This window comes from Palaemon carinicauda, chromosome 16 (genome assembly GCF_036898095.1).
Source record: "Palaemon carinicauda isolate YSFRI2023 chromosome 16, ASM3689809v2, whole genome shotgun sequence".
NCBI classification, from domain to species: domain Eukaryota; kingdom Metazoa; phylum Arthropoda; class Malacostraca; order Decapoda; family Palaemonidae; genus Palaemon; species Palaemon carinicauda.
Genome location: NC_090740.1, coordinates 15,358,287 through 15,383,192, shown reverse-complemented (window position 1 = coordinate 15,383,192; position 24,906 = coordinate 15,358,287). Strand labels below are relative to the sequence as shown.

At 46.2% G+C, this 24,906-nt stretch overlaps 1 protein-coding gene across 1 annotated transcript in view; it reads right to left on the bottom strand.

Annotated features, from left to right (window-relative positions):
• LOC137655657 (E3 ubiquitin ligase RNF121) overlaps nt 1-24,906 on the bottom strand; it is a 64,008-nt gene that overhangs the window by 11,123 nt on the left and 27,979 nt on the right. The window contains exons 4-6 of the mRNA XM_068389595.1: nt 8,431-8,585; nt 1,178-1,406; nt 807-1,013 (exon numbers count right to left, since the gene is read on the bottom strand). Of these exons, the coding sequence (XP_068245696.1) occupies nt 807-1,013; nt 1,178-1,406; nt 8,431-8,585 (591 nt within the window). The remainder of the gene's footprint in view (nt 1-806; nt 1,014-1,177; nt 1,407-8,430; nt 8,586-24,906) is intronic.

The window sequence follows — 24,906 nt, the reverse complement described above, 5'->3', positions numbered from 1 at the left end:
CATATGATGTAGTCACAAATACACAAGGCTGGAGAGAGTGAGAAATTTTGAAGAAACTTTTTAAGATAATTTCCAAAGCTAAGACTGCCAAAGTTTCCAGCAGAGAGGAACAAATGTACTCTCTGACGGCTGAAATCCAATTGAGATTACCGTGAGCTGCAGGGGAAGCAGTCGGGTAACTACCAGCCAGTTGTTAGACCACATTGAAAAGTTTTAACTGCCATATTCCAGCTTTGCAATTATTCTACTCCTATTGTAAGAAGGAACGATGATTTGTATTTGTGTAAGAACAAACAACTGTTTCAGTAACTCAGCAATTTCTCCAAGCTTAATACTGTACAGTAGGATTTCTTGCTACCTTCAATACAGATATGTAAAAATTAATTATGAACAAATTATAGGTGAACAAAAATCTCTAGAATTTTCAAAAAATGAAAAATGAAAGGAAATAAAAATGGAAATCCAGAAAGTAAAGTAATCCAAAATTTATCCAAGAGCTGGATACATACTGCAACCTGCTAACTCACAATAAGCAAACCTAGTTACCCGCTATCAGCAAATCATTCTTCCAAATTTGGTGTTTGGAAATTCAAACATATAAATAAAAGGCTAAGTAAATATATATATGGAAATTCAAACATATAAATAAAAGGCTAAGTAAATATATATAGAAATAGGTTTGTGGTAAAAAAAAAAAAGAAAATCCATTCATAAATATCACCATTGCATTAAAACATTAAAAAAAAAAATATTTACTTTGAAAGAGGTTTCTAACAACCTTAAATGACAACATCTCAACACCTTACCTTTTCTTTACAGTATGGACATGTTTGCTTTTTACCCACGATACACCATCCACGGATGCAGAATTCATGGAAAGTATGACCACATGAAAGCCGATAAGTATTCTCTATGATGCCCTCCTCTCCTTCAGGAACCAGCTGAGGATTCCCACATACTGCGCACACGCCAGGCTCAAGCGTACGTGTTGGCATACCATGTGGAGTGTAATACTAAAAACAAAAATTTACCATTAATGACAAAATAAGACACCGAATTTGTAATCAAGAAAATCTACAGTGAATAAACATTAAATTGATATTTTTATTACATCAGAACTAAAGCTAAATACTCATTATACCAAAGTCATGACCATCACGAAAAGAGTTGAACATACCCCAATATGAGAAGCCATTTTATCAGCACAAACTTCAGCCATATCTCTTCCTAACACGCCATAATAAAGACCATAAAAGATAAAAAGAAGGCCACTGTCCATCCATACATTAGGCTTCACTCCAAAAAGCAAATTGAAGCCCATCATAGTGAACATTATTATGGCATAGCCCACCATTCCTAAACCACAGCATATCTTGTAAATTAGCAGAAACCATTTGTACACTTGTCTGAAACGGAAATAATTCAATATTAGGTCCAGACATTGAAAGAAAATGTCAGTTCACTTTCAACAAAAGTAAAATTAAATGACACCTTTAATTAAGTGATATACAAAACCTTTTTTCTGTTAAAACATATTACAGATCTCAATCTCCTTGAATTGTTCATGGCATTGCAAGATATCAAAAACTCATTTTATAGCATTAAATATGTTATTTTCCTTAGTAAAATAAATTTTTGAATATACTTACCCGATGATCATATAGCTGTCAGCTCTGCTGCCCGACAGAAAAAACCTACGGGCGGAATACGCCAGCGATCGCTATACAGGTGGGGGTGTACATCAACAGCGCCATCTGTCAAGTAGGTACTCAAGTACTCGATGTCAACAAGAACCAATTTTCTCCTCTGTCCACTGGGTCTCTATTGGGGAGGAAGGGTGGGTCCTTTAATTTATGATCATCGGGTAAGTATATTCAAAAATTTATTTTACTAAGGAAAATAAAATTTTTCAATATTAAACTTACCCGATGATCATATAGCTGATTCACACCCAGGGGGGTGGGTAGAGACCAGCATTACATATTGACATTATGAGCTAAGTATTCCGTATTTCATTTTAGCAGTTATTCAAAATAACAAGCATAAAATAAATAAGTACCTGGTAAGGAAGACGACTTGAACAATTACTCTGCCTTTTTAAGTACGTCTTCCTTACTGAGCCTCGCGATCCTCATAGGATGCTGAGCAACTCCTAGGAGCTGAAGTATGAAGGGTTGCAACCCATACTAAAGGTCCTCATCAAAACCTCTAATCTAGGCGCTTCTCAAGAAATGATTTTGACCACCCGCCAAATCAAGTAGGATGCGAAAGGCTTCTTAGCCTTCCGGACAACCCAAAAATATTTCAAGAGAAAGATTAAAAAGGTTCTGAAATTAGGGAATTGTAGTGGTGGAGCCCCCACCACTACTGCACTCGTTGCTACGAATGGTCCCAGAGTGTAGCAGTTCTCGTAAAGAGACTGGACATTCTTAAGATAAAAGACGCGAACACTGATTTGCTATTCCAATAGGTTGCGTCGAATATACTTTGCAGAGATCTATTTTGTTTAAAGGCCACGGAAGTTGCGACAGCTCTAACTTCGTGTGTCCTTACCTTCAGCCAAGCTTGGTCTTCCTCATTCAGAAGGGAATGAGTTTCTCGTATTAACAGTCTGATAAAATAGGATAAAGAATTCTCTGACATAGGCAAAGATGGATTCTTAACTGAACACCATAAAGCTTCAGACGGGCCTCGTAAAGGTTTTTAAAATAGAACTTAAGAGCTCTTACAGGACATAATACTCTTTCTAGTTCATTTCCAACCATACGATAAGTTTGGAATATCGAACGATATTGGTCAAGGCCGAGAAGGCAGCTCGTGTTTGGCTAGAAAACCAAGTTGTAGAACATGTAGCCGTTTCGGATGAGAATCCGATGTTCTTGCTGAAGGCATGAATCTCACTGACTCTTTTAGCTGTGGTTAAGCATATCAGGAAAAGAGTCTTAAAGGTGAGATCTTTCAGGGAGGCTGATTGAAGCAGTTCGAACCTGTCTGACATAAGGAATCTTAGAACCACGTCTAAATTCCAACCAGGTGTAACCAAACGACGCTCCTTCGTGGTCTCAAAAGACTTAAGGAGGTCCTGTAGATCTTTATTGTTGGAAAGATCTAAGCCTCTGTGACGGAAGACTGATGCCAACATGCTACTGTAACCCTTGATAGTGGGAGCTGAAAGAGATCGTTCTTTCCTCAGATATAAGAGGAAGTCAGCTATTTGAGTTACAGAGGTACTGGTCGAGGATACGGATACTGACTTGCACCAGTTTCGGAAGATTTCCCACTTCGATTGGTAGACTCTAAGGGTGGATGTTCTCCTTGCTCTAGCAATCGCTCTGGTTGCCTCCTTCGAAAAACCTCTAGTTCTCGAGAGTCTTTCGATAGTCTGAAGGCAGTCAGACGAAGAGCGTGGAGGCCTTGGAGTACCTTCTTTACGCGTGGCAGACGTAGCAGGTCCACCCTTAGGGGAAGTGTTCTGGGAACGTCTACTAGCCATCGAAGTACCTCGGTGAGTTATTCTCTCGCGGGCCAGAGGGAAGCAACTAGCGTCAACTTTGTCCCTTCGTGAGAGGCGAACTTCTGCAGTACCTTGTTGACAATCTAGAACGGAGGGAATGCATATAGATCTAGATGTGACCAATCTAGTAGAAAGGCATCTATATGAACTACTGCTGGGTCCGGGATAGGTGAGCAAAGTATTGGGAGCCTCTTGGTCATCGAGGTTGCGAAGAGATCTATGGTTGGCTGGCCCCAGGTGGCCCAAAGTCTCTTGCATACATCCTTGTGGAGGGTCCAATATGTTGGAATTATTTGTCCCTTCCTACTGAGACAATCTGCTATGACATTCAAGTTGCCTTGGATGAACCTCGTTACTAGTGAAAAGTCTAGACCTGTTGAACAGGAGAGGAGGTCTCTTGCGAACTCGTACCATGTCAGAGAGTAGGTCCCTCCTTGCTTGGAGATGTACGTCAAAGCAGGGTGTTGTCCGTGTTCACCTCCACCACTTTGCCTTGAAGGAGAGACCTGAAGCTTTTCCAGGTCAGACGTACTGCCAGTAGCTTCTTGCAGTTGAAATGCATTGTCCTTTGACTCGAGTTCCATAATCCCGAGCATTCCCTACCGCCTAATGTCGCACCCCAGCCTACGTCCGATGCGTCCGAGAAGAGAACGTGGTTGGGAGTCTGAACAGTCAGGGGAAGACCCTTTCAAAGGTTGATAAAGTCCTTTCACCAAGTCAGACCAGACTTTATCTTTCCGGAAACCGGGATCGAGACCGCTTCTAGCGTCTTGTCCTTTTCCAGTGAAAAGCTAGATGATACAGAAGAGGACGGAGGTGTAGTCTTCCAAGTGACACAAATTGAACCACGGATGACAGTGTCCTAACCAGACTCATCCACAGCCTGACAGGGCAGTGTTCCTTCTTCAGCATCTTCTGGATGGATAACAGGGCTGGGGGTTGATCGTCTTGTTCAGCAATGTCCTCATCAGAGGGTTCCTCATCCGAAACTGATGAGGAAACGGCAACGGAGTGGGCAACGTCTGACTCGCTGAATCCGGTCGCACTGGTGGATGCGTGACGGAGCCGGACACAAGATCATGGTACTGCTGCACAGTCTGTGAACTGTCAACCATGGGGACGCGAGGAAGTACAGCGTCAACCCGAAACTGTCTAGACTGTCTGGGTTGTGCAGTCAACCCCCTACCGGGTTGCTGAGGTTGCCGCACTGCGTCACAACAAGTCACCTCTGCTGGTTGTTGAACGTCTTCCTAGTGACACACTGAACGTCCACAACCACCTCCGAGAGTCGCTTAACGTCAACGTGCGACTGGCAACCCACACTGGGTCGCACCGGTGGAGGAACCACCTCAACTGGCGAACGTGAGTAGGATACCTCAGCGTCAACAGGGCGTACAACCAACCGGTAGGAAGGTTGTTGGCTAGGAGGTTCTTCTCCGTAAAAAATCCTCTATCAAGGACACAAGCTTGGACTGCATGTCTTGCAACAAAGCCCATTAGGGTCTATGGGAGCAGGTGTGGCAACAGACGGGGTTAGCGACCGAAGCGGAACCATTTACCATCCCTGGAAGCCTTGTTATGCTTTAATTAAAGTCCATAGGAGGCTAAGCAGCTTAAGGCTCCTCTCCAAATGACAGAGTCCTCAAAGGAATATCAGAAGGAGGGAGAACAGCACTTTCTCATCAACAGGAACCATGTCCGAGAAAAGCTAGGTTATCTCAGTGAGGGTCTCACTGGTGCATAAGCAGCAGACCAGAAGGCAACGTTATGTAACTGCTTGACAGTCTGTGAACTGTCAAAAACTGAACTGTCAACCACAACAGGTGCGTGAGGACATACAGCACTGGTGCATTAGTAGCAGACCAGAAGGCAACGTCATGTAACTGCTTGACAGTCTGAGAGCTGGCAACAACCAAAGCTGTGTGGGGAAGCCTCAACTCCTGACTGACTAGTCTGCTGCGGGCGAGTGGCGGTAACCACAGTGGGTTGCGGAGGCTGACACACCGTGTCAAAACACGGCAGCTTGTGGTAGCTCACGCACGGCAACGGAGTGCTCCGTGTGTCTGTGGGAGTCAGCATGCGTCTGGCAGGGTCGACTGCGCATGGGTGGAGGAGCTCTCACAACAAGAGTGTGGGAGCAGGCAGCCATGCTGGGCGCACAACCGTGGCAGGTTGTAGGCAAACGGGTGCATCGTCAACCTTCTCCGCAGTCGGAGTGTGGGAGCAGGCAAAAACCAAAGCGGAGTGGTGGTGCGTGGTGGGGACTGCCGTGGTTTGCGGAAACTAACGCATCGCGTCAAAACACGGCAGCTTGACTCCACCTTCCCACTGCTGATGCGGTAGCTCACGCATGTTAACGGAGGGTGCGCACGTCGGCTAACATTAACATGCGTCTGGCAGGGTCGATTGCGCATCGGAGGTGGAGCTCTCCGCAGCCGGAGTGTGGGAGCAGGCAGCCTCAGCGTGAGCTGGGTGCACAACCGTGGCAGGTTGTAGGCTAACGAGAGCAGTGTCAACCTTCTCCGCACGAAACTCCTGCATAACCGCAGCTAACTGAGTCTGCATAGACTGCAGTAAAGACCACTTAGGGTCTACAAAAAACGGCAACAGACGGAGCTACTGTCCGTTGTGACTGAGGGTCTAAAACAGCTGGTGCGGCAACAGACGGAGTTACTGCCTGTTGCGGTACCACCTTGCCTCTCTTGGGAGGAGTGCAGACGTCGGATGACTGCAGCGAGTCCGAACTGACCCAGTGGCTACACCTAGGCCGTTGGACTTGCGCGGAAGGGACCGACTTGCACTTAAAAAGCTGCAAGATGTGGTCCATGGTTTCTTACGAGAAACCTCTTCCGCAGACGAGGAATAAATGGGCTCTCTCGTCTTTGTGTGGGTGGGGCGATCTCACGTCGGCTAACGTGGGTAGATACGCCCGAAACCACGGAGGGAAAAACGTCTGTTCGTCGATCAAGGCCTGTGGAACCCATAAGTCGTTCGACATTACTTCTCCCCTGGGCTTGGGAGCTTGTAAGAGGTCCCGGACTAGGTGAACAACTGGCACGAACAGACGAACTCTCGGACGCAACACTGTAACACTTTGCGCATATCACTTTATCACTTTTGATTTTCTGTTTGCACTTATTACACTGAAATCGAAACTTTAACTGATTTCTACCTGAAACACGCAATCCTATCCTTCATTAAAAGGTAGTAATTGCGAAAACAGTTTTACAATGCAACAGAAAAACATAAAAAAAAAAAAAGATAAAGAATTCAGTGGCTGGAAGAGAGACTAAACACTAGATCAAATAAACTACGTTTACAATCTCTCACCGCATAAAGCCTGGGAACAAGAATAAAACCCTAGAAACGTTTTACCTTCTTCCCCTACAGCGACTAGGGAGAAGAGTAAAAAACGAGAACAACGTTACCCGCTTGAACGAAACGTTTATTCTCCTCTCTCTCCCTCCGTCTCTATCTCTCTCTCTCTCTTCTCTCTTGATTTAGCACCTGAGAGAAGAGCCCAATTAAGGGATTTTGACGAAGGAAAAATCTATTTCTGGGCGAGAGACCTGTGCCGCAAAGGAAATGGTGCTTAAGGAGCATTTCACTGCGCGGCACAGGGATTGAGCCCAGAAATATATCGTTAAAACATGTTATTTGCTAAAGGAAAAAACTGAAAGGTTTCCCAAATAAAAAGTTCCTTTATTTAGAATTTAAACCATTTAAGCTAAGAAAGAATGAACGAAACGCTAGAATCGGTTTACTCTTACTGCAACGTGAAACCGTGATACACTCTCTCTCTATCGTAACGATAGAGCGCATGTTGAACGTTCTGAACGTCAACAACTGCGGAGACTAAAAAACTAAACGTTAGTCCATCTTTGAAAACAGTACGAGACTATCAAAGAAATTCTTTCATAAAACATTAAAATTAAAAAAGTATTAAATTCTTAAAAGGTTAAATACGATATAACGGGCTCAATGTTAATTAACTTCGGTTCCAAGTAAGGACCGCCTACTATTAGGAAAGGTCGCATATAAACAAACATAAAAATTAATTTTTTATAAGTTTATAATAAATGGAAAGTTAAACGAAGAGGCCTATAAAGGCGGAGAGATATAAAATAAATAGATCTATAACTTGTTAAGCAAAATTACCAAAAACCTAAACACACTTCCGTCTAAGGGAAGGGTCGGCCATTTAAAAGTGAAAGAGAGTCCATACTCTCTTCGTCACCATAATTAAATCTATCCAAAACGAGTTCAAGTTTTGAAATGAAGATAAAACCCCTGCATAGCGAAAGCTCAAAACTGGAATAGTGTACTTCACCAAATCGTTGTGAAAACAAATCCAGTTAGGGACGGCGTATTTAGTAGGTCTTGCCATTGGCACGACAGAGAGAAAATTGGTTCTTGTTGACATCGAGTACTTGAGTACCTACTTGACAGATGGCGCTGTTGATGTACACCCCCACCTGTATAGCGATCGCTGGCGTATTCCGCCCGTAGGTTTTTTCTGTCGGGCAGCAGAGCTGACAGCTATATGATCATCGGGTAAGTTTAATATTGAAAAATGCCATTTCAAGTACTGTATTATTTCAATATTTCTACATTCTGGACTATGTTAACGGAAAACCGTATAGTGCTCATCACTTTGTACTCTAAATAATGCAAAATACAATACTTTAAATCAACAGAAACTTGTGGTAAATATGCTAAAAATAAACAGTAAATCCTTTCACGGTGTTTCAAGTTTACTAACAAGATTAAATGAAGTTAACAATCAGGATAATTGCATTTCAAATGACATATAGCACAAAATCTTTTCAGCAGCCTTAAAGACAATTCATAAATAAATGAAAAAAATTTAAATATAAAAACAACAAAGGACACCCCTGCCAAAGCACCATAATTACCTTGGAGTTGTAGGATCTAATGGCCTTTCCAAAGCCTTCTTAACAACTATAACAGTAATTGATGAAAACAACAGCCATATGAAAATGAAACGCCACCAGTGATTATGAAGACATAGGATGAAAGGAATCATCCAAACCCCCAGCATACTCACAAGCTGAAAGAAATGAAGTTATTATAATAAGAGACTTACAAATACGGCCATCTTTATGTAAAGTCACCTATGAATTAGAAGTAACGAGGATAAGTCATGGAAAAAAAGAAATTGACTTAAGTATAATAATTATTAGAAAATTACATAAGTAAATACATTTCATGAAAGCCTTGTATAAAACCATGGAAGGTTTAAATACAGCTTGTTATAAGAGAATCCTACATACTCTATCAAACTCATAGCAAAACAAACAGATTTTTGCAAATACCCTCACTCAAATAATAACTGATCCTTCTCCTTGAATTCAATGATAATAAATGGTTAAAAGTTTTTTCTTTTTCTCTTTCTTGCAATGTTTCTTTTATTGAATTTAGGAGTTGAACATGGAAATAATGATTTTTCAATCAAAGGTTTTACGGAGCTGTCATTCATTGGATTACTTTTTTAGAACAAATTCTTTGGGGCAGCCCTTTGAGAATAAACTATTTTAGCTCCATACTCTGGTAATACTGTAATAAATTAATTCTTCGGGGTTTTCACAACCTTTACTAAAAGATATCTAGAACAGTGTTCACGACAGTTATTGACTATGATGGTCATAGAGTATATTTAAGAAGGGTCATCCACTAAAGCCTCTACTTTATTCTAACTTATAATGCTGTTTTGTATCTGTGCTATTGTCTCAATTTACACTTACAGGCAATCTATTAACTTGATGCTTGCATTCCAAACTACTGGCCCAATATACTTGTTCCATGTGAATGTTTACCTATTTCTATGAACCTCCCCTAATATTTATATCGCTTTATCCCAAAAGCTGACTGAATATCAAGGATAACCCCAGAAAAATGATGGTGGATATATATATAGCTAACGTCTCCGACGGTCTGGCAGCCGATTCAAAACTCGCGAGCCATCGAGGGGTTAGGTTGCTGGGTGTACACTAGCGCCACCACTCAGCAGGATACCATCACTATTCCAAAGTTCTCCAGGTCTTCTCTGCCCATAGGGTCTCTATAGGAGCGGAAGGGAAGGCGTTAAATTATATATATCCACCGGGTAAGTATATTCAAAAATTTATTTTTATATGAAAATATAATTTTTAAATATTTAACTTAGCCGGTGAATATATATATATACAGCTGATTCACACCCTTGGTGGAGGGTGAGAGACTAGCATTAAACATTGTAGGAATATAGCTCAAGAGTTTTGATATAAAACAAACTTAAGGATAGTACCTGATAGGGAAGCTGACTTTTATGATACTTTGCCTCATTAGTCCCCTATCCTTGTGAAGCACAGCGATCCACTCAGGGGGCTGAAAGACCTCTAGGAGCTGTCATATCTGGGGTGAACACCCCTATGACAGGACCTCCACCAATACCCTTGATCTGGGCGCTCTCAAGAAACAAGCTTGACCACCCGCTAAAATCGAATGATTGCGGAAGACTGTCCCAGTCTCCACATACAACCAAAAAGATAATAGTTTCAAGAGAAGAAAAATGGCATTAGAATAAGGAGAATGTAGTGGTTGAACCTTCACCCACTACTGCATTCGCTGCTACGAATGGTCCCAAAGTGTAGCAGTACTTGTAAAGAGTCTGAACATTCTTTAAATAATGTGAAGCGAACAAAGATTTACTCTTCCAGTAGGTTGCGTCCTTAATGCTTCATATGGAACGATTTTGCTTAAAAGCCATTGACGTTGCCACAGCTCTGACTTCATGAGTATTTACTTTCAATAATCGAAAGTCAGTCTGACTGCAGTGAGCGTGAGCCTCTCTAATTAAAAGCTTGAAAAAATACGATAAGGCATTCTTAGACATCGGTAAGGAGGGCTTCTTGATCGAACACCATAAAGACTCAGATTCACCACAAAATTTTTGGTTCTGTCAATGTAAAATTTAAGTGTTCTCACAGGTCATAGGACTCTCTCTATCTTGTTACCAACCACATCTGACAGGTTGGGGATCTCAAAAGATTTAGGCCATGGATGGGAAGGACGCTCATTCTTGGCTAAGAAACCAAGCTGCGAAGAGCATACTGCCTTACCAGTACAGAAGCTGACGTTCTTACTGAAGGCATGAACCTCACTAACTCTTTTTGCAGCAGCAAGACTCACAAAGAAAAGTGTCTTCAGAGTAAGATCTTTAAAAGAAGTAAAGTGCAAAGGTTCAAAATTTCTCAGACATCAGAAATTGAAGGACACATCCAGGTTCCAAGCTGGCGTCATTACCCCATGCTTCTTGGAAGTCTCGAAAGACTTGAGAAGGTCTTGAAGGACTTTATTGCTCGAGAGGTCTAGGTTCCTGTGTCTGAACACTGCAGCTAACATGCTCCTGTAACCTTTAATGGTAGAGGCAGAAAAGTTACGTACATTCCTAAGGTGTAGCAGGAAGTAAGCGATTTGAGCTATAGAAGTATAGACGAGGAATAGGAGGTGGCCTTGCACCAATCTCGAAATACCTCTCATATAGACTGGTAGAACCTGATGGTAGAGGATCTCCTTGCTCTGGTAATTGCTCTAGCTGCCTCCTTCGAAAAACCCTCAAGCTCTAGAGAGTCTTTGATAGTCTGAAGGCAGTTAGATTAAGCGTGTGGAGGCTTTGATGGAACCTCTTCATTGAGAAGATCCAACCGCCTTGGCAGGCTTCTTGGAAAGTCCACCATTTACTGATGTACCTTGGTGAACCATTCTCTTGAAGGTCAGAGGGGAGCAACCAACATCAACTTGGTCCCTACGTGAGAGGCCAACTTCTGTAGGACTTGATCTTGAATAGGGGAAACGCACACACCTCCAGGTGAGACCAGTCCAGTAAGAACGAATCGACGTGGACTGCCTCTGGATCTGGAACTCGAGAGCAGTAAGAAGGAAGCCCCTTCGTTATTGAGGTTGCGAACAGTTCTATGGACGGACGTTCCCATATCCGCCATAGTTTCTCGTACACCTCCTGATGAAGAGTCCATTCCGTGGGAATGACTTGGCTTCTTCTGCTCAGGCAGTTTGTCATCACGTTCCTTTCTCCCTGAATAAACCTTGTAAGTAAGGTGATGTTTCTTTCCTTTGTTCAAACTAGGAGAACCTTTGCAGTTAAGTAAAGGGACTGCGAGTGGGTCCCGCCTTGCTTAGCGATGCAGTCTAACGCTGTGGTGTTGTTTGCGTTCACCTGCACCACTTTGTTTCGAATCAGTCTTTGAAACTTTGCAGGGCTAAAAGAACTGCTAGAATCTCCTTCTGGTTGATATGAAGCTTTACGTGGTCTTTGGTCCAAAGGCCTAAGCACTCTAGAGTGTCTAGTGTTGCTCCCCACCCCGCGTCCGAAGCGTCTGAGAACAACACATAGTCTGTGTTCTTGTGGGCAAGAGAGAGGCCTTCCTGAAGTCTGAGATTGACATCCCACCATTTCAGGCAAGTCATGATCGTTTCTGGAAGTGGAATGGACACTTCTTCTAAGCCCTTCTCCCTGTCCCAATGGTGGTTGAGGTGAAAATGGAGAGGGCGAAGACTGAGTCTTCCTAGGGAGACAAACTGCTCCAGAGACGAGTGTTCCCAGTGGACTCATCCACATCCTTACAGAGCAACTGCTCCTTTTTCGATAAAAATGAATCTTTAAGAAAGCTTGTTCGAGTATTGATGGAAAAGCCCAAAAACTAGACTCCGTATCTCCATCCTCAAATAGAGAATAGTTTGAGATGGGGTCAGTTGAGACTTCTCCTTGTTACTAGGAGACCTAAGTCCTTCACTAGGGTCAAGGTCCATCTGAGGTCCTTCAGACAGCGAATGAAGGATGATGCCCTGAGTAGCCAGTCGTCTAAGTAAAAGGAGGCTCTGACACCTGTCGAGTGCAGGAAGCTCGCCACGTTCCGCATGAGCTTCGTGAACACAAGAGGAGCAGTGCTGAGACCGAAGCATGGAGCTCGAAATTGGAACACTTCCTTCCCATACACAATCCTTAGATATGGATGGATAGGGATAAGGAAGAAAGCGTCCTGGAGATCGAGTGAGGCCATCCAATCGCTTTCCATTACTGCTGCAAGCACAGACTTGGAAGTTTCCAAAGTGAACTTTGTTTTCAGGATAAAAATATTGAGCGCGCTCACGTCCGGCACGGGTCCCCAACCTCCTGAGTTCTTTGGAACTAGCAGAGGAGGTTGTAAAAGCCTAGAAACTGAAAGTTTAGAAAACTTCACCACAATTTCCTTCTCTAACAAGAGAGACACCTGTATGTGCAAAGCTTGTCTTCTTGCTTCCTCTCGGTATCTGGGAGAGAGATCTATCGGCTTTTGGACAAGAGGAGGTTTCTTTACAAAAGGTATAATGTACCCTTCCTTCACCAAGAGGACAGACCATTGGTCTGCTCCTGTTCCTTCCAAAGCCTGCCAGAAGTTCTTCAATCCGGCTGGAGGGAAGGCAAAGATTGACTTGCTAAGACTTCTTATAGTCTTCAATCATTCTCTCAGCAAACGTAAAACTCTCTTAGAATACCGAGAGAGCATGAATTTAGAATAAGAGGGAGCTGTAGCAGCCAACCCTAAAGTGAATACTGAAGGAGGTGAGCGTGGAGCATCAGGAACAAAATGCGAAGGAAAAACTTCCTTAAAAACAGTCATGATCTTCTGAAGATATAAAGATTGTTAGGCAGAACTAGGTTCCTCCACTTCAGACAAGATACCCAAAGGTACAGCTGGAAAGACATATCCTCTTCTTCCTCAGAATAAACTTCATCCGGAAGTCTATGTCTCTACTTGGTTGAGATCCATTAAGAAGCCGCGATGGAAAAGCTTGACAACTACCATCAACCTGTCGATGAAGAACAGGTAGAGGTTGAAGGACGACGTCACGTCGGGACTGCATCAACGTCACGTCACGTCGGGACTGCATCGACGTCACGTCACATCGGGACTGCATCGACGTCACGTCACATCGGGACTGCATCGACGTCACGTCAGGACTGCGGTGTCTTAAGTTCGACGTCACATCGTGACTGCGGTGTCTTGAGTTCGACGTCACGTCGTGACTGCGGTGTCTTGAGTTCGACGTTACGTCGTGACTGCGGTGTCCGACGTTCAACGTCACGTCGTGACTGCAGTGACTGCAGCTTGACGTCACGGTTGGACTATAAGGACTGACATTCGACGTCACGTCCTGATTTACGATCAGTATCTCACTTGACAGCAAGGTTAATACTAGGGCTTACGTCAGCGTGACTTAAAGCCTCACGCTTAGATTATTGATGAACTGAGTCATGCTTAGCGGAACCGTGACGCTCCGCAAGTAAGGGTTCCTGTCGAACAGGAGCAGGACCGTAGGACTGCATTAAGGTGGACAGCTTAGACTGCATGTCCTGCAAAACACTAAAGTTAGGATCTTGACGTCAGGATTTCTTACTAACATGAACGTCATCGGAGGACGAGGAAAACTTAGTCTCTTCTCTCTTATAATAAGGACGATCGTGAGGAGCAACGTCTGCAACTCGTGAGGGAACGTCTGTTCATGGTTTAATACCTATCGCTCCCTTTGGTCTTGTGACATTCCTTCTCCTAGGGGTTGGGGAGCTTGAAAGAGATCTCGGACTGGGCGAGCGGCAAGTACGAACAGACGAACCCTCCGCAACACTGAACATGTTTTTCGCACTTTTTTCACTGACACTCGCATCTTTTAATAATTTCACATCGGATATGAATAAAGCTGATTTCTATCTGTAGCAAGCAATTCTCCCTTACGCCAAAAGGTTAGAATTGCGAAATACAGTATGTCCTTTAGTGTAAGCTCATTAGTACATAATTGTATCACACATGTAAAAATTAATAAACATATACATATATATAAATAAAAGTGAAATATATAAAGTAAAAGTTAAAAAGGATCAGTGACTTGGGACGAGACTAAAAAACTAGATCGCTAAGGACTACGTTTTCTATCTTTCTCTCCCTGTACAGTGACTTGGGACGAGAACAACAACCTAGAACGCGAAGGACTACGTTTTATCTCTCTCTCTCCCTATACAGTGACTTGGGACGAGAATAAATATCTGAATCGAGAGGAACACCGTTTCTCACTTTCTATCTCCCTGTATAGTGACTTGGGACGAGAAAAAAAAGATTTGGATCACTCTCTCTCTCTCTCTCTTGTTACGAGAGTACTGGCTCACTCACTCTTCGTCAATTAAAGGGTATTTGACTAAAGAAAAAAAATACTAAAAGGACTAAGAAATTGCAAAATAACATGTTCCTTTTATTTAGTATTTAAAAAACTTCAGTTTGTAAGAAGAATGAACTAAACGTCAAACTCTTATGCAAAGTGAAATCGTGATTCTCTCTCTCTATCGTAACGATAGAGTGCAAACTGCATGGCATAAATAAGCTTAACGCTAGTTCATCTTTGAAAACTGATCGAAGACTATTCAAAGAAAATTTCTTTTAAAAAGACAAAAATTCACTTAAAATATTTTCTAAAAATATTCATCCAATCGATCCATAAAATACAAAATTTCTCTCGGTATTTAGTACAAATGGAGTAAGGATAGATGAGGCCTAAGTAAGGCGGGTGAGATATAAAAATATAGAGGTAAATCTATAAATATCAACCAGAATTTACAAAGTGATAAAATAAATACTAAAAACTTAAAGCCTTTCACACACTTCCCATACTGGGGGAAGGGTCGGCCATATTCTCTCTCTCTATCGTGGAAAATCCAGATAAAAAAAAAGAAAAAAAATAAAAAAAGCAAGGGTAAAATTTTTATCTCTCTTCATAAAGTTTCTCTTGAAGATCTTTTTGTTTGAGAAACAGTTGAAAGAATAACCAACCAGTCGAAAGCCAAAAACCAAAACATGTACTTCACCAAACTGTAGAAAACTTAAGGTTAGCGCGAGCAAGGATTCAATGTTTACACTCGACTCGGCAGAGAAGAACTGGAGAACTTTGGAATAGTGATGGTATCCTGCCGAGTGGTGGCGCTAGTGTACACCCAGCAACCCAACCCCTCGATCGCCAGCGAGTTTTGAATCGGCTGCCGGACCGTCGGAGACGTTAGCTATATATATATATCCATCGGCTAAGTTAAATATTTAAAACTAAAAATTTCCTATTTTCTTCCCTTGAAGAGGCCATGTCACTTACTTAATGGCCTCTTGCCTGCCAAGGCAACATCTGGTGGTTAAAGTCAACTTAACACAGTCTCTTCTGTCGCGTTGTACTCAAGTGATGTTCCTAAAATTTTCTTGGAAAACATGACAAATTCGAAGATAATTTGTATTTTTCCTAACCATACAAACCTTAGCTATTTACAAAGGGTTATTACTTTTAGCGTAGCTGAAATGGCGAGCCATTAGAATTTAACGAGGGTGTATTACCCCCGCGCTAGTTAGCGGGGGGGTAGGGGAGTGGTAGCTAGCTACCCCTCCTCCCCCTCACACACAGGTGAATACTCACTTTCACTTAGAGGTAGGACTTGTCTTGGGGGACAGGGCTGGCGGGCAAATATGTGTAAATAGCTAAGGTTTGTATGGTTAGGAAAAATACAAATTATCTTCGAATTTGTCATTTGTTCCGTAACCGAAATACAAACCACGCTATTTACAAAGGGTGACTTATCCCTTAGGAAGGGTGGAAAGTCCCCAGCCATACTGGCTTTGGCTTTACCCGGGGACTCAGAATCCGAGTGAGTCGCACTCGAGAAAAGGAGTCCCTGCACCTCACAAGTTCCTTGCACCGCAAGGAACCATGTGGCCTACGTAAGCTTGTGTGTGAAAGAAGAAGTGTGACCCGTCTTAGGCAGTTGACCTGGAGTTCCAGAAGGAACTCTGGGTTAAGACGTTCCCAATACCACCTCGTCAGGGTATGGGGGACGCGACAGTATTGACTCAATACTCGGAACACAAGGAAGCATGGTTTACCTGCAGAGGTTCGAGGTCAGCTATGCAGAGACCAGGATGCTGCTTCCCCGTAGAGGGGATGATGAAGAAAGAAGTAAGGGCCAGACATACTTCTTTCGTTCATGCAGACTAAAACCTGATAACAATGCCCTCAACCTTCTGCTACCTGTCCAAAAAGGAGCCTGAGGTTAGACCAGCTGTTGTGTAGCCACCACAGAGCGATAGAAAACGTATCGAGACTCCTGTGGGTCACGCCCTGCAGGAAGCGGGCTGCGAAGGTCATCAGACGCTTCCAGACTCCAGCTTGTAGCACCTGCGTCACAGAGTAGTATTACTCGAAGGCGAGGGACGTTGCGATGTATTTAACATCGTGCTGTAGGGCGACGTGACGGGAGAGGGTCTGAAGACAGGTCGAGATGAATGTCCTTGAGTCCGGGCTGAAGAGGTATACTGGTGACTCTCCCCCCATGTCCTCCTTGTGTTCCCAAATCGGCTGCAACTGAGGCCAAACTGCAGCTGTTCCCAGCGCTAACCTCTCGATTCCTGTACTGGCAAGAAAGAGAAGGTCTTGGGACATCAGACACAGAATGGAGACTAAAAATCTTGAATGAATCGGACCGAAGGGTCGGGACCCTCAGATTCTGAGTCTAGCCAACAACTCAGGAGCGAGCCTGAATGTTGCCTTCCCCTCTTCCTTAGAAAGGGGGGGAGTAGTAAGAGACCAAGAAGATTGCTTACACACTGGCCGTGGCCAGAGTGAGCAGAAGACCCAGGGCGGAATACAATCCGAGGCCTGTCGTAAAAGGGTCTTGAGAAGATCTCTTAAAGGACTAAAAGTCCGAGCCATGCTCCAAGTTGGAGGTCTTCCTCCGACTAGGGCAGGGACGATCGTAGCTTCGCATGAGCGAGGATAGATCCAGCGGGCAGGAAAAAGTTATTCCTTTAAGCCTGAAGGTCAGGGAAAGGCTGAGCGACAGGCTTCATTGCCAAGAGCAGAAAGGAGTTTCCTCCCGCCGAAAGGCAATAAGACCGTTATTGCTGGAGAAGAGGCCTCACGGGAAGAGGTATATCTCCCACGGCACCAACCACCTTAGACTCTTCACTTTGCCTGGGAGACCCCTGTGGATGACTATCGCAGATGACGCGACCTCCGTACCGCGACTGTAGCGGGTTGTCTCTTCTAGAGGAGGAAGCGTAGTGTCTCCAGGCATGAAGCCGAAGCGACGCCCCGGTTCGGGAGAGATGTCGCAGTGTGGTTGCTTGAGTAGTCTGCGCCGTGGGAGAAGCTCTCCCGGGAGTTCCGTCAGGGGAAGCAGAGGGTCCAGAAACCGTTCTGCACATAGTCCCAGTGGAGCTCTCCCATTGAAAGGTTGACAGACAACCTGGTTTTGTTGAGACCCATTGTCCGCAGACAAAAAGGAGGGAAGACGCAGGCGTCGAAGTTGTCCCACCATCACCGGAATGCATCTTGCCAGAGTCTCGGGGTCTGAGACTGGGGGGAAAACTAGCGGAAGCTTGAGGTTCCAAGCTGTCGCGATCAGGTCCCCCAGACCAGCACTTGCTGGTTACCCAAGGTCAAAGACCCCTAGGTACACTCTCTCTATGAGGCTCTGCTCGGATAGTCTGAGAGAGACATTCCCCTGCCTGGAATGAGAGAGCCGATGGTGGAATTGAGAGAATCTCAATCATCCCGATATCTCTACTGCAAGATGTGAAGGTGTGAAAATGCGTCCCCTGCTGGTTAGCATAAAGTCGATGCTCAACAGGGGGACTTGGCAGGAGCGGTAGGATCTGAAGAGGGGCCAGACTAAGGCCCTTAAGCCTGCCTGAATGATGGAGAGGTATCCTTCAGGTCTTGACCATAGGCCTGGACCGGAACATGCCCCCCCCCCCCTTTCCTTTGACGAGTCCGAGAACCGCATCAAGAATGTGGGGAAAGGACGAGAATATCCACTACCATCAAGAGGCTCCATAGGTCAACACCCATTGCAGGTTTAATAGTTCCGCTGGTCCCATAGGGCCAGGGAGTCCGGTTAAACATTGCCTGAAGCCACCGGAACTTGGATCGCCCCACATGGAACTTATCCTGAGGCGACCGTTCGGACTATAAACGGGTCAATGAGGAAAGAAGAACTAGGAAACGTTCCAAGGTAGGGCTGAAAACTCTGCTTGACTGAGAACAGGTACTGCGACTCTCCTCAGTCTTGCCACGGTGAACCGAAAGGAAGGCTCGGAGGATGTGGTAACAGAATCTGGCGTCCCCAGGTGGTCACCCATCCAAGTACCGACGTTGCTTAACCTCGCTGGACGGACGAGAAGCGGGGTTTCCAACGTGGTAAGGCGGTTGACTCAATATCATGGCCAGATACTCCAGATGTTGAGGCAGAGGAAGAGAAGGCTCCAAGCAAAATACCATGAGCCCACACTCATGGTCAGCATTCGGAAGCTTTTCCCGGCGCTGAAGAAGGTCGAAACCCGAGCCTACCGGAGTTGACCAGCCCTCCAAACAGCAGAGGAGGCGGAAGTCTGCACCTGAGCGGCCAAGAGGAAGGCAGGGAGAGTTCTCTGGGGAAACAAACCTGCTATGCCACGGCGGGATAGCCACACTGCATCATAAGCAGGAATACTTGCAGTTTAGGCTGAATTCGACGAGCACCCTGGAAGATGGATGGAATGGAAACTGAAAGTACCCGTCCTTCCGATCCAGGGTTAAAGGAGTCCTGTCGCCTCGTTACCAGTCTGATCGATTCTGCTGGTCTACGCTGGCCGAAGTTTGTTCGACAAACTTGATCAGGGCTGAGAGGTCGACTATGGACATCCCCTCTCAGATCCTTCCTTACAAGAAAGGATTGACTGAGGGGGCCGGGGGTGAAGCCGTCGATGATCCTAAGGAAGACCTTCGCCTAAGGTATGGATCATTCTGCCCAACCGGGCAACTCTGCTGATGCTATGGCATGGAGGTTCAGAGACACTGAATTCGCTGACAGAGACGGCAGGCGCGATATCCTTGGCTACTCACAGAGATTGTGCGGGAATGGGCATCGGGAAGCTGTCATTCGGATGAGTAACCTTAAGCATCCTCCCAGCGAAAAAACCTGCAATCCTAGAGTTCGTGAACTCCTTTTAGGACTATGCCCCCCCGGGGGAGTCTCCCGTGCCATCTGTTCCTGACAGGAGGAAACTGCAATTGGACACCTTGTCCCAGTTGTCGTAGCCGATAACTTAGGCCGACGTGGTTGAAAGAAAAGGGAGCTGGAGCCCTGCAGAGTCTGGAAGAAAGCGCCTTGGAGGAGTGAAACCGGAAGTCGATTTACTCCGCACAGCAGATGTTTAAGTCTCTGTCCTTGGGCAAAGACAAAACTCTTCTCAAGGATGGAAGGGTGTCTGAGGTCGTTGACCTCCACAGATGAGACACCCGAAGGAAGCCTTCAGTCAGTGCGTCCAGATGGTACAACATCGAGCTTGTCCGCAAGTAGATACTTAACGACGAAAGGCCAAGGTGCCTGAGCTCGAGAGGAGGAAAGTACCCTTGATCTTCCTGTAGCTTCCTTGAACCAAACCTCGGGCCGTAACCGAGGAGGGAAAGAACCTGGTAAGCTCCCAGAGGAAGAGGTAAGCAGTCACCCCTTGTCCGATGGAGAAATCTTCAACGGAAAGCCCCCCCGCCAAAAATCCTTCCAGGGCGGGAGAAGGAGAGAGTACTCGTGCAGGAGAGGGGACCCTCGAGACCGACCTCTTGGGAACCAACTTCGCCCTGGGGGAAGTCACCACGAAGTCCACTCCTCTCTTTCTCTTCAGCGTAGGAGAGACAGCCGCTGGTTTGTTACCCTGGCCGGTGAGTGCTGGTTTCATAAACCTCATTAACGCCCGTGCCAGCGGATCAAACCATGTCTGCTGCTCCAAGGACACAGAGTCCGAAATCCTCGCTAAGGTGAAAGGGATCGGGCGATCCTTTGGAGAGGACACGACGGTTCCTGCCTGAAAAGAAGGTGGGAAGAATGCTGTACTGACCTGTCTTCGTCCTGCACTACCAACCTGTGCTTGGATGGAGGTGATCCCGAGTGCCGCCTAGGAGCACGCGTCCCTGCTGCTACCACCGGCTGTGGAATTCGCCGCGAACTATGGTCGCGCGAGGGCGAACGGTCGCGCGAGGGCGAACGGTCGCGCAAAGGCGAATGGTCGCGCGGGCGCACAGGCGAGTGGTCGCGCGGGCGCGCAGGCGAGCGGTCGCGAGGGCGCGCAGGCGAGCGATCGCGCGGGCGCGCAGGCGAGCGATCGCGGTGGCGAGCGATCGCGCGGGCGCGCAGGCGAATGGGCGTGACGGCGAGGGATCGTGCTGCCGCGTAGGTGAAGAAGATCGCTGGCGGTAAGCGATGGCGAGCAGCATGTGTAGGTGAATGATCGCGTGATAGGGTGCGATGGTGATCAGCATCCGCAAGAGGGCGAGCGTTCAGGGTTGTGCGATGAGGAGCAGCATGCGTAAGCGGGCAATCGTGCAGGGTTGTGCGATGGCGAGCAGCATGCGCAGGTGAATGATCGCGTGAAAGGGTGCGATGGTGATCAGCATCCGCAAGAGGGCGATCGTTCAGGGTGGTGCGATGAGGAGCAGCATGCGTAAGCGGGCAATCGTTCAGGGTTGTGCGATGGCGAGCAGCATGCGCAGGTGAATGATCGCGTGAAAGGGTGCGATGGTGATCAGCATCCGCAAGAGGGCGATCGTTCAGGGTTGTGCGATGAGGAGCAGCATGCGTAAGCGGGCAATCGTTCAGGGTTGTGCGATGGCGAGCAGCATCCGCAGTTGAGGGTCGCGCGATGGCGATCAGCATCCGCAGTTGAGGGTCGCGCGATGGCGATCAGCATCCGCAGTTGAGGGTCGCGCGATGGCGATCAGCATCCGCAGTTGAGGGTCGCGCGATGGCGATCAGCATCCGCAGTTGAGGGTCGCGCGATGGCGATCAGCATCCGCAGTTGAGGGTCGCGCGATGGCGATCAGCATCCGCAATTGAGGGTCGCGCGATGGCGATCAGCATCCGCAGTTGAGGGTCGCGCGATGGCGATCAGCATCCGCAGTTGAGGGTCGCGCGATGGCGATCAGCATCCGCAGTTGAGGGTCGCGCGATGGCGATCAGCATCCGCAGTTGAGGGTCGCGCGATGGCGATCAGCATCCGCAGTTGAGGGTCGCGCGATGGCGATCAGCATCCGCAGTTGAGGGTCGCGCGATGGCGATCAGCATCCGCAGTTGAGGGTCGCGCGATGGCGATCAGCATCCGCAGTTGAGGGTCGCGCGATGGCGATCAGCATCCGCAGTTGAGCTAGTAGCTGGCGAACCATATTCCTTCAGAAGTGTTGGAGAACGTTGGCGTGCCAGCTGTAACACACGTGGGCGATCCGGAGATCGCTGGCGAGCTGATGATCGCTGACGAGCTGACGATCGCTGGCGAGCTGATGATCGCTGACGAGCTGATGATCGCTGACGAGCTGATGATCGCTGACGAGCAGAAGGCTACGCGTGGAAGCCTGCGCAAAGAAGAAGAGTCCTTGACCCCGACCTGAACCGAAGTTCTAGATCGCGAGGGCGAACGTGGGCGCACAGGGCACGTAACAGGAACCGCAGGGAAGATCATCTTGAAAGCGCTGACGAACAGGAGAGCGCTGACGAACAGAAGGGCGCGCAGGGAAACCCTGACACGCAAAGGAAGAACCCCCGTGGGGGCAACCCTTTGCCCCGAAGGGATCGTTGTCCGCCGGGAGACTGATGTCCGTCGGAAGACCGCTGTCCGTCGGGAAGACCGTTGTCCGTCGGGAAGACCGTTGCCCGTCGGAAGACGAGATTAGACTGCTGTCCATCTGCACCAAGACGGAAGATCGAGAAAAAGAAGTTGTAGGCTGCAAACGGAGATTCAAAAAGGCGCCTCAAGCACCCTTATAGGGAGATGAGAGGCCCTTACGACGAGGCGGACGGAGGGCCTTACGGCGAGGGAGGCCAACAGCAACAGCAACAGAAGAAACCTCCGAAGAGGAGTCTCTATGAGTGTACTCTCTCGCGAACGAAAGAGAAACACTTCGTGGAAGAGACTGGTCAGCCAGTGACCTAAAAGGGGCAATCCTCCGAAGAGGAGCTCCTGCAGTTGCCCAGCCCCTTGAGCGAAACTGCAGGTGCGACCGCTCAGCACCAAGAGCATAGTCGCACGAAAAAAAGGCAAGAGAAGAACCCCCCAAAAGAGGAAAAGCTCAAGCCTGGACAGGAAAAAACTTCCCTCGGAAGGAAAGTTATCCGCCCAAGGAGGCAAGCCTCCTGACTGTTCTAAAATGAACTGGAGAGCTGTCCGTCGACACGGGAGTACTACCAGTAGGAGACACGCCCCTGACGACAATACAAGGGGGGAGGCAGCAACAGCCGAATCCCCAGGACTCAACCAGACAGCTCACACCGTTGCTATATTACAGAAACGAACTAGATCGGTAACTGTAAAAAAATAAAACAAATAATATTAGTACACATTCATTCCCCCGGGAAGGCTCCGAAGAGGAATCCCGAGGAAAAGGAACAAGAATTACACAACAGGCACGTGCCCTCACAACCACTTACACTCGCGGAAGGAGAGCTGTAACCAAAACAGAATTATAACAATTATAATTATGTAACTATGTAATTATGTAATTTAAAAATGAATGAACACTAAAGAAAAAAACGAAAACCCCGAAAGGAATCGTTCTACAAGCTGAAAAATTAACAACTACAATTAGATTCATAAACTAATTGAGACAAAATGTACGGCGTAGCAACCCCACCCACACGGGAAGGAAGCTACAAGGGCGTAGTAAAACATAGTAAAAGGGTGAACGACCTCAAGAGAGAGAGAGAGAGAGAAAGACCGAAGTCAAACTCGATCGCAACCCATAAAATTAGGCCGTGGTGGCCTAACTGCCGAGGCCTCCACGTAGATATCGTACACTACACACACACATCTGAAAAGGAAACTTACTTATTTCTATACTCAAATATGTATACAAACATGAAAACATGTTTACATATATATTGAGTAAAAGAAAAGTAAGCGATTAAGTAAAGACAAAACAGACAATGGCTGCCAAGCGAGGACCAAGACAGAGACGTCTGTCACAGTCCGAGCCAAAAGTGAAAGTGAGTATTCACCTGTGTGTGAGGGGGAGGAGGGGTAGCTAGCTACCACTCCCCTACCCCCCCGCTAACTAGCGCGGGGGTAATACACCCTCGTTAAATTCTAATGGCTCGCCATTTCAGCTACGCTAAAAGTAATAACCCTTTGTAAATAGCGTGGTTTGTATTTCGGTTACGGAACAAACAGATTTTACATGTGTTCTTCTAAAGTAACATTTTCCCCCAGTCCGGTTTCCAGGGATAGGTAGCCAAAAACTCATGTAAAAAATTCAACAGGGTGGTTCATAGTGCTCATTATCAACCATTTGATAGCGGTTATTTGGAGTCTCCCCAGTGATGTTTTGAGTGCTTCCCTTTTGTTTGTAATTCATGTTAACTATTAATCAGGGTTACGTTCTTAAGGAATTGGTATGCATGTCAGCGAGAGTATTTCCCTCGTTTGTGAAGATGTTTATTTTTTTGAGTTTGAGGGAAGTGGTTACAGTACTTTTCCTATTTTAAGTTCAGCAGTTAATAGCAGATAGTTGTGATAACTTCTAGGTGTGATATAGTAGGGATCCCAATGCCTGATGGCATTCTGCCTGTTGCCATAGAAGAGCTATTAAGGTCATGGATAGCTTGGTTGACGATTGTACTCTTTTGTGGAGTTTCCTTATTAGGCACATGGTCCCACATGTGTTAGAAGCCATCCTGAAATGCTGCCTGTAGGTTCGGTATTGTACACTGGAAGCCTCCGGTTCATAGACGTCGCAAAAAGGTCTATTGTCGGTGAGACTCTCAAAGTCATCACTGTTAGCTATCCAAGGGTACAAAGACCTCTCAGAACCAACTATCTGAGTCTTTCTGTTCAGCTTGTCTGCCAAGATGTTCTTTTTGCCGAGCATGAACCGTGCTGACAGGGAGATCGCATAGTCCTTTGTTCATTGAAGGATTTTGACAGGTAGTTGGCAAAGATGCTGTGAAATATAACCTCCTTGCTCTTTTAGATATGCCACTACGGTTATGTTGTCGCTCATCATTACTATCGAGTGTCCCGAAAGGCCTTATTAGAAATGTTGAACAGCAAGTCAAGTTGCATTTAACTACAGGAGGTATATGTGACACCGGCGATCTGACTTGGACCACAGCCCCAAGCTATGTGCTCTTTTGATGCATCTGTGAAGAGCATCAATTTGGGAAGGGGAGAAAGAAGATCTACCCCTCTGAGAAGGTTCAAATCCGTGATCCACCAACTAAGGTCTTTCTTCTCTGACCCCTCTTGAAGGAGCATCCTGGGGGGATCCCTGTCTTGAGACCAAAAGGT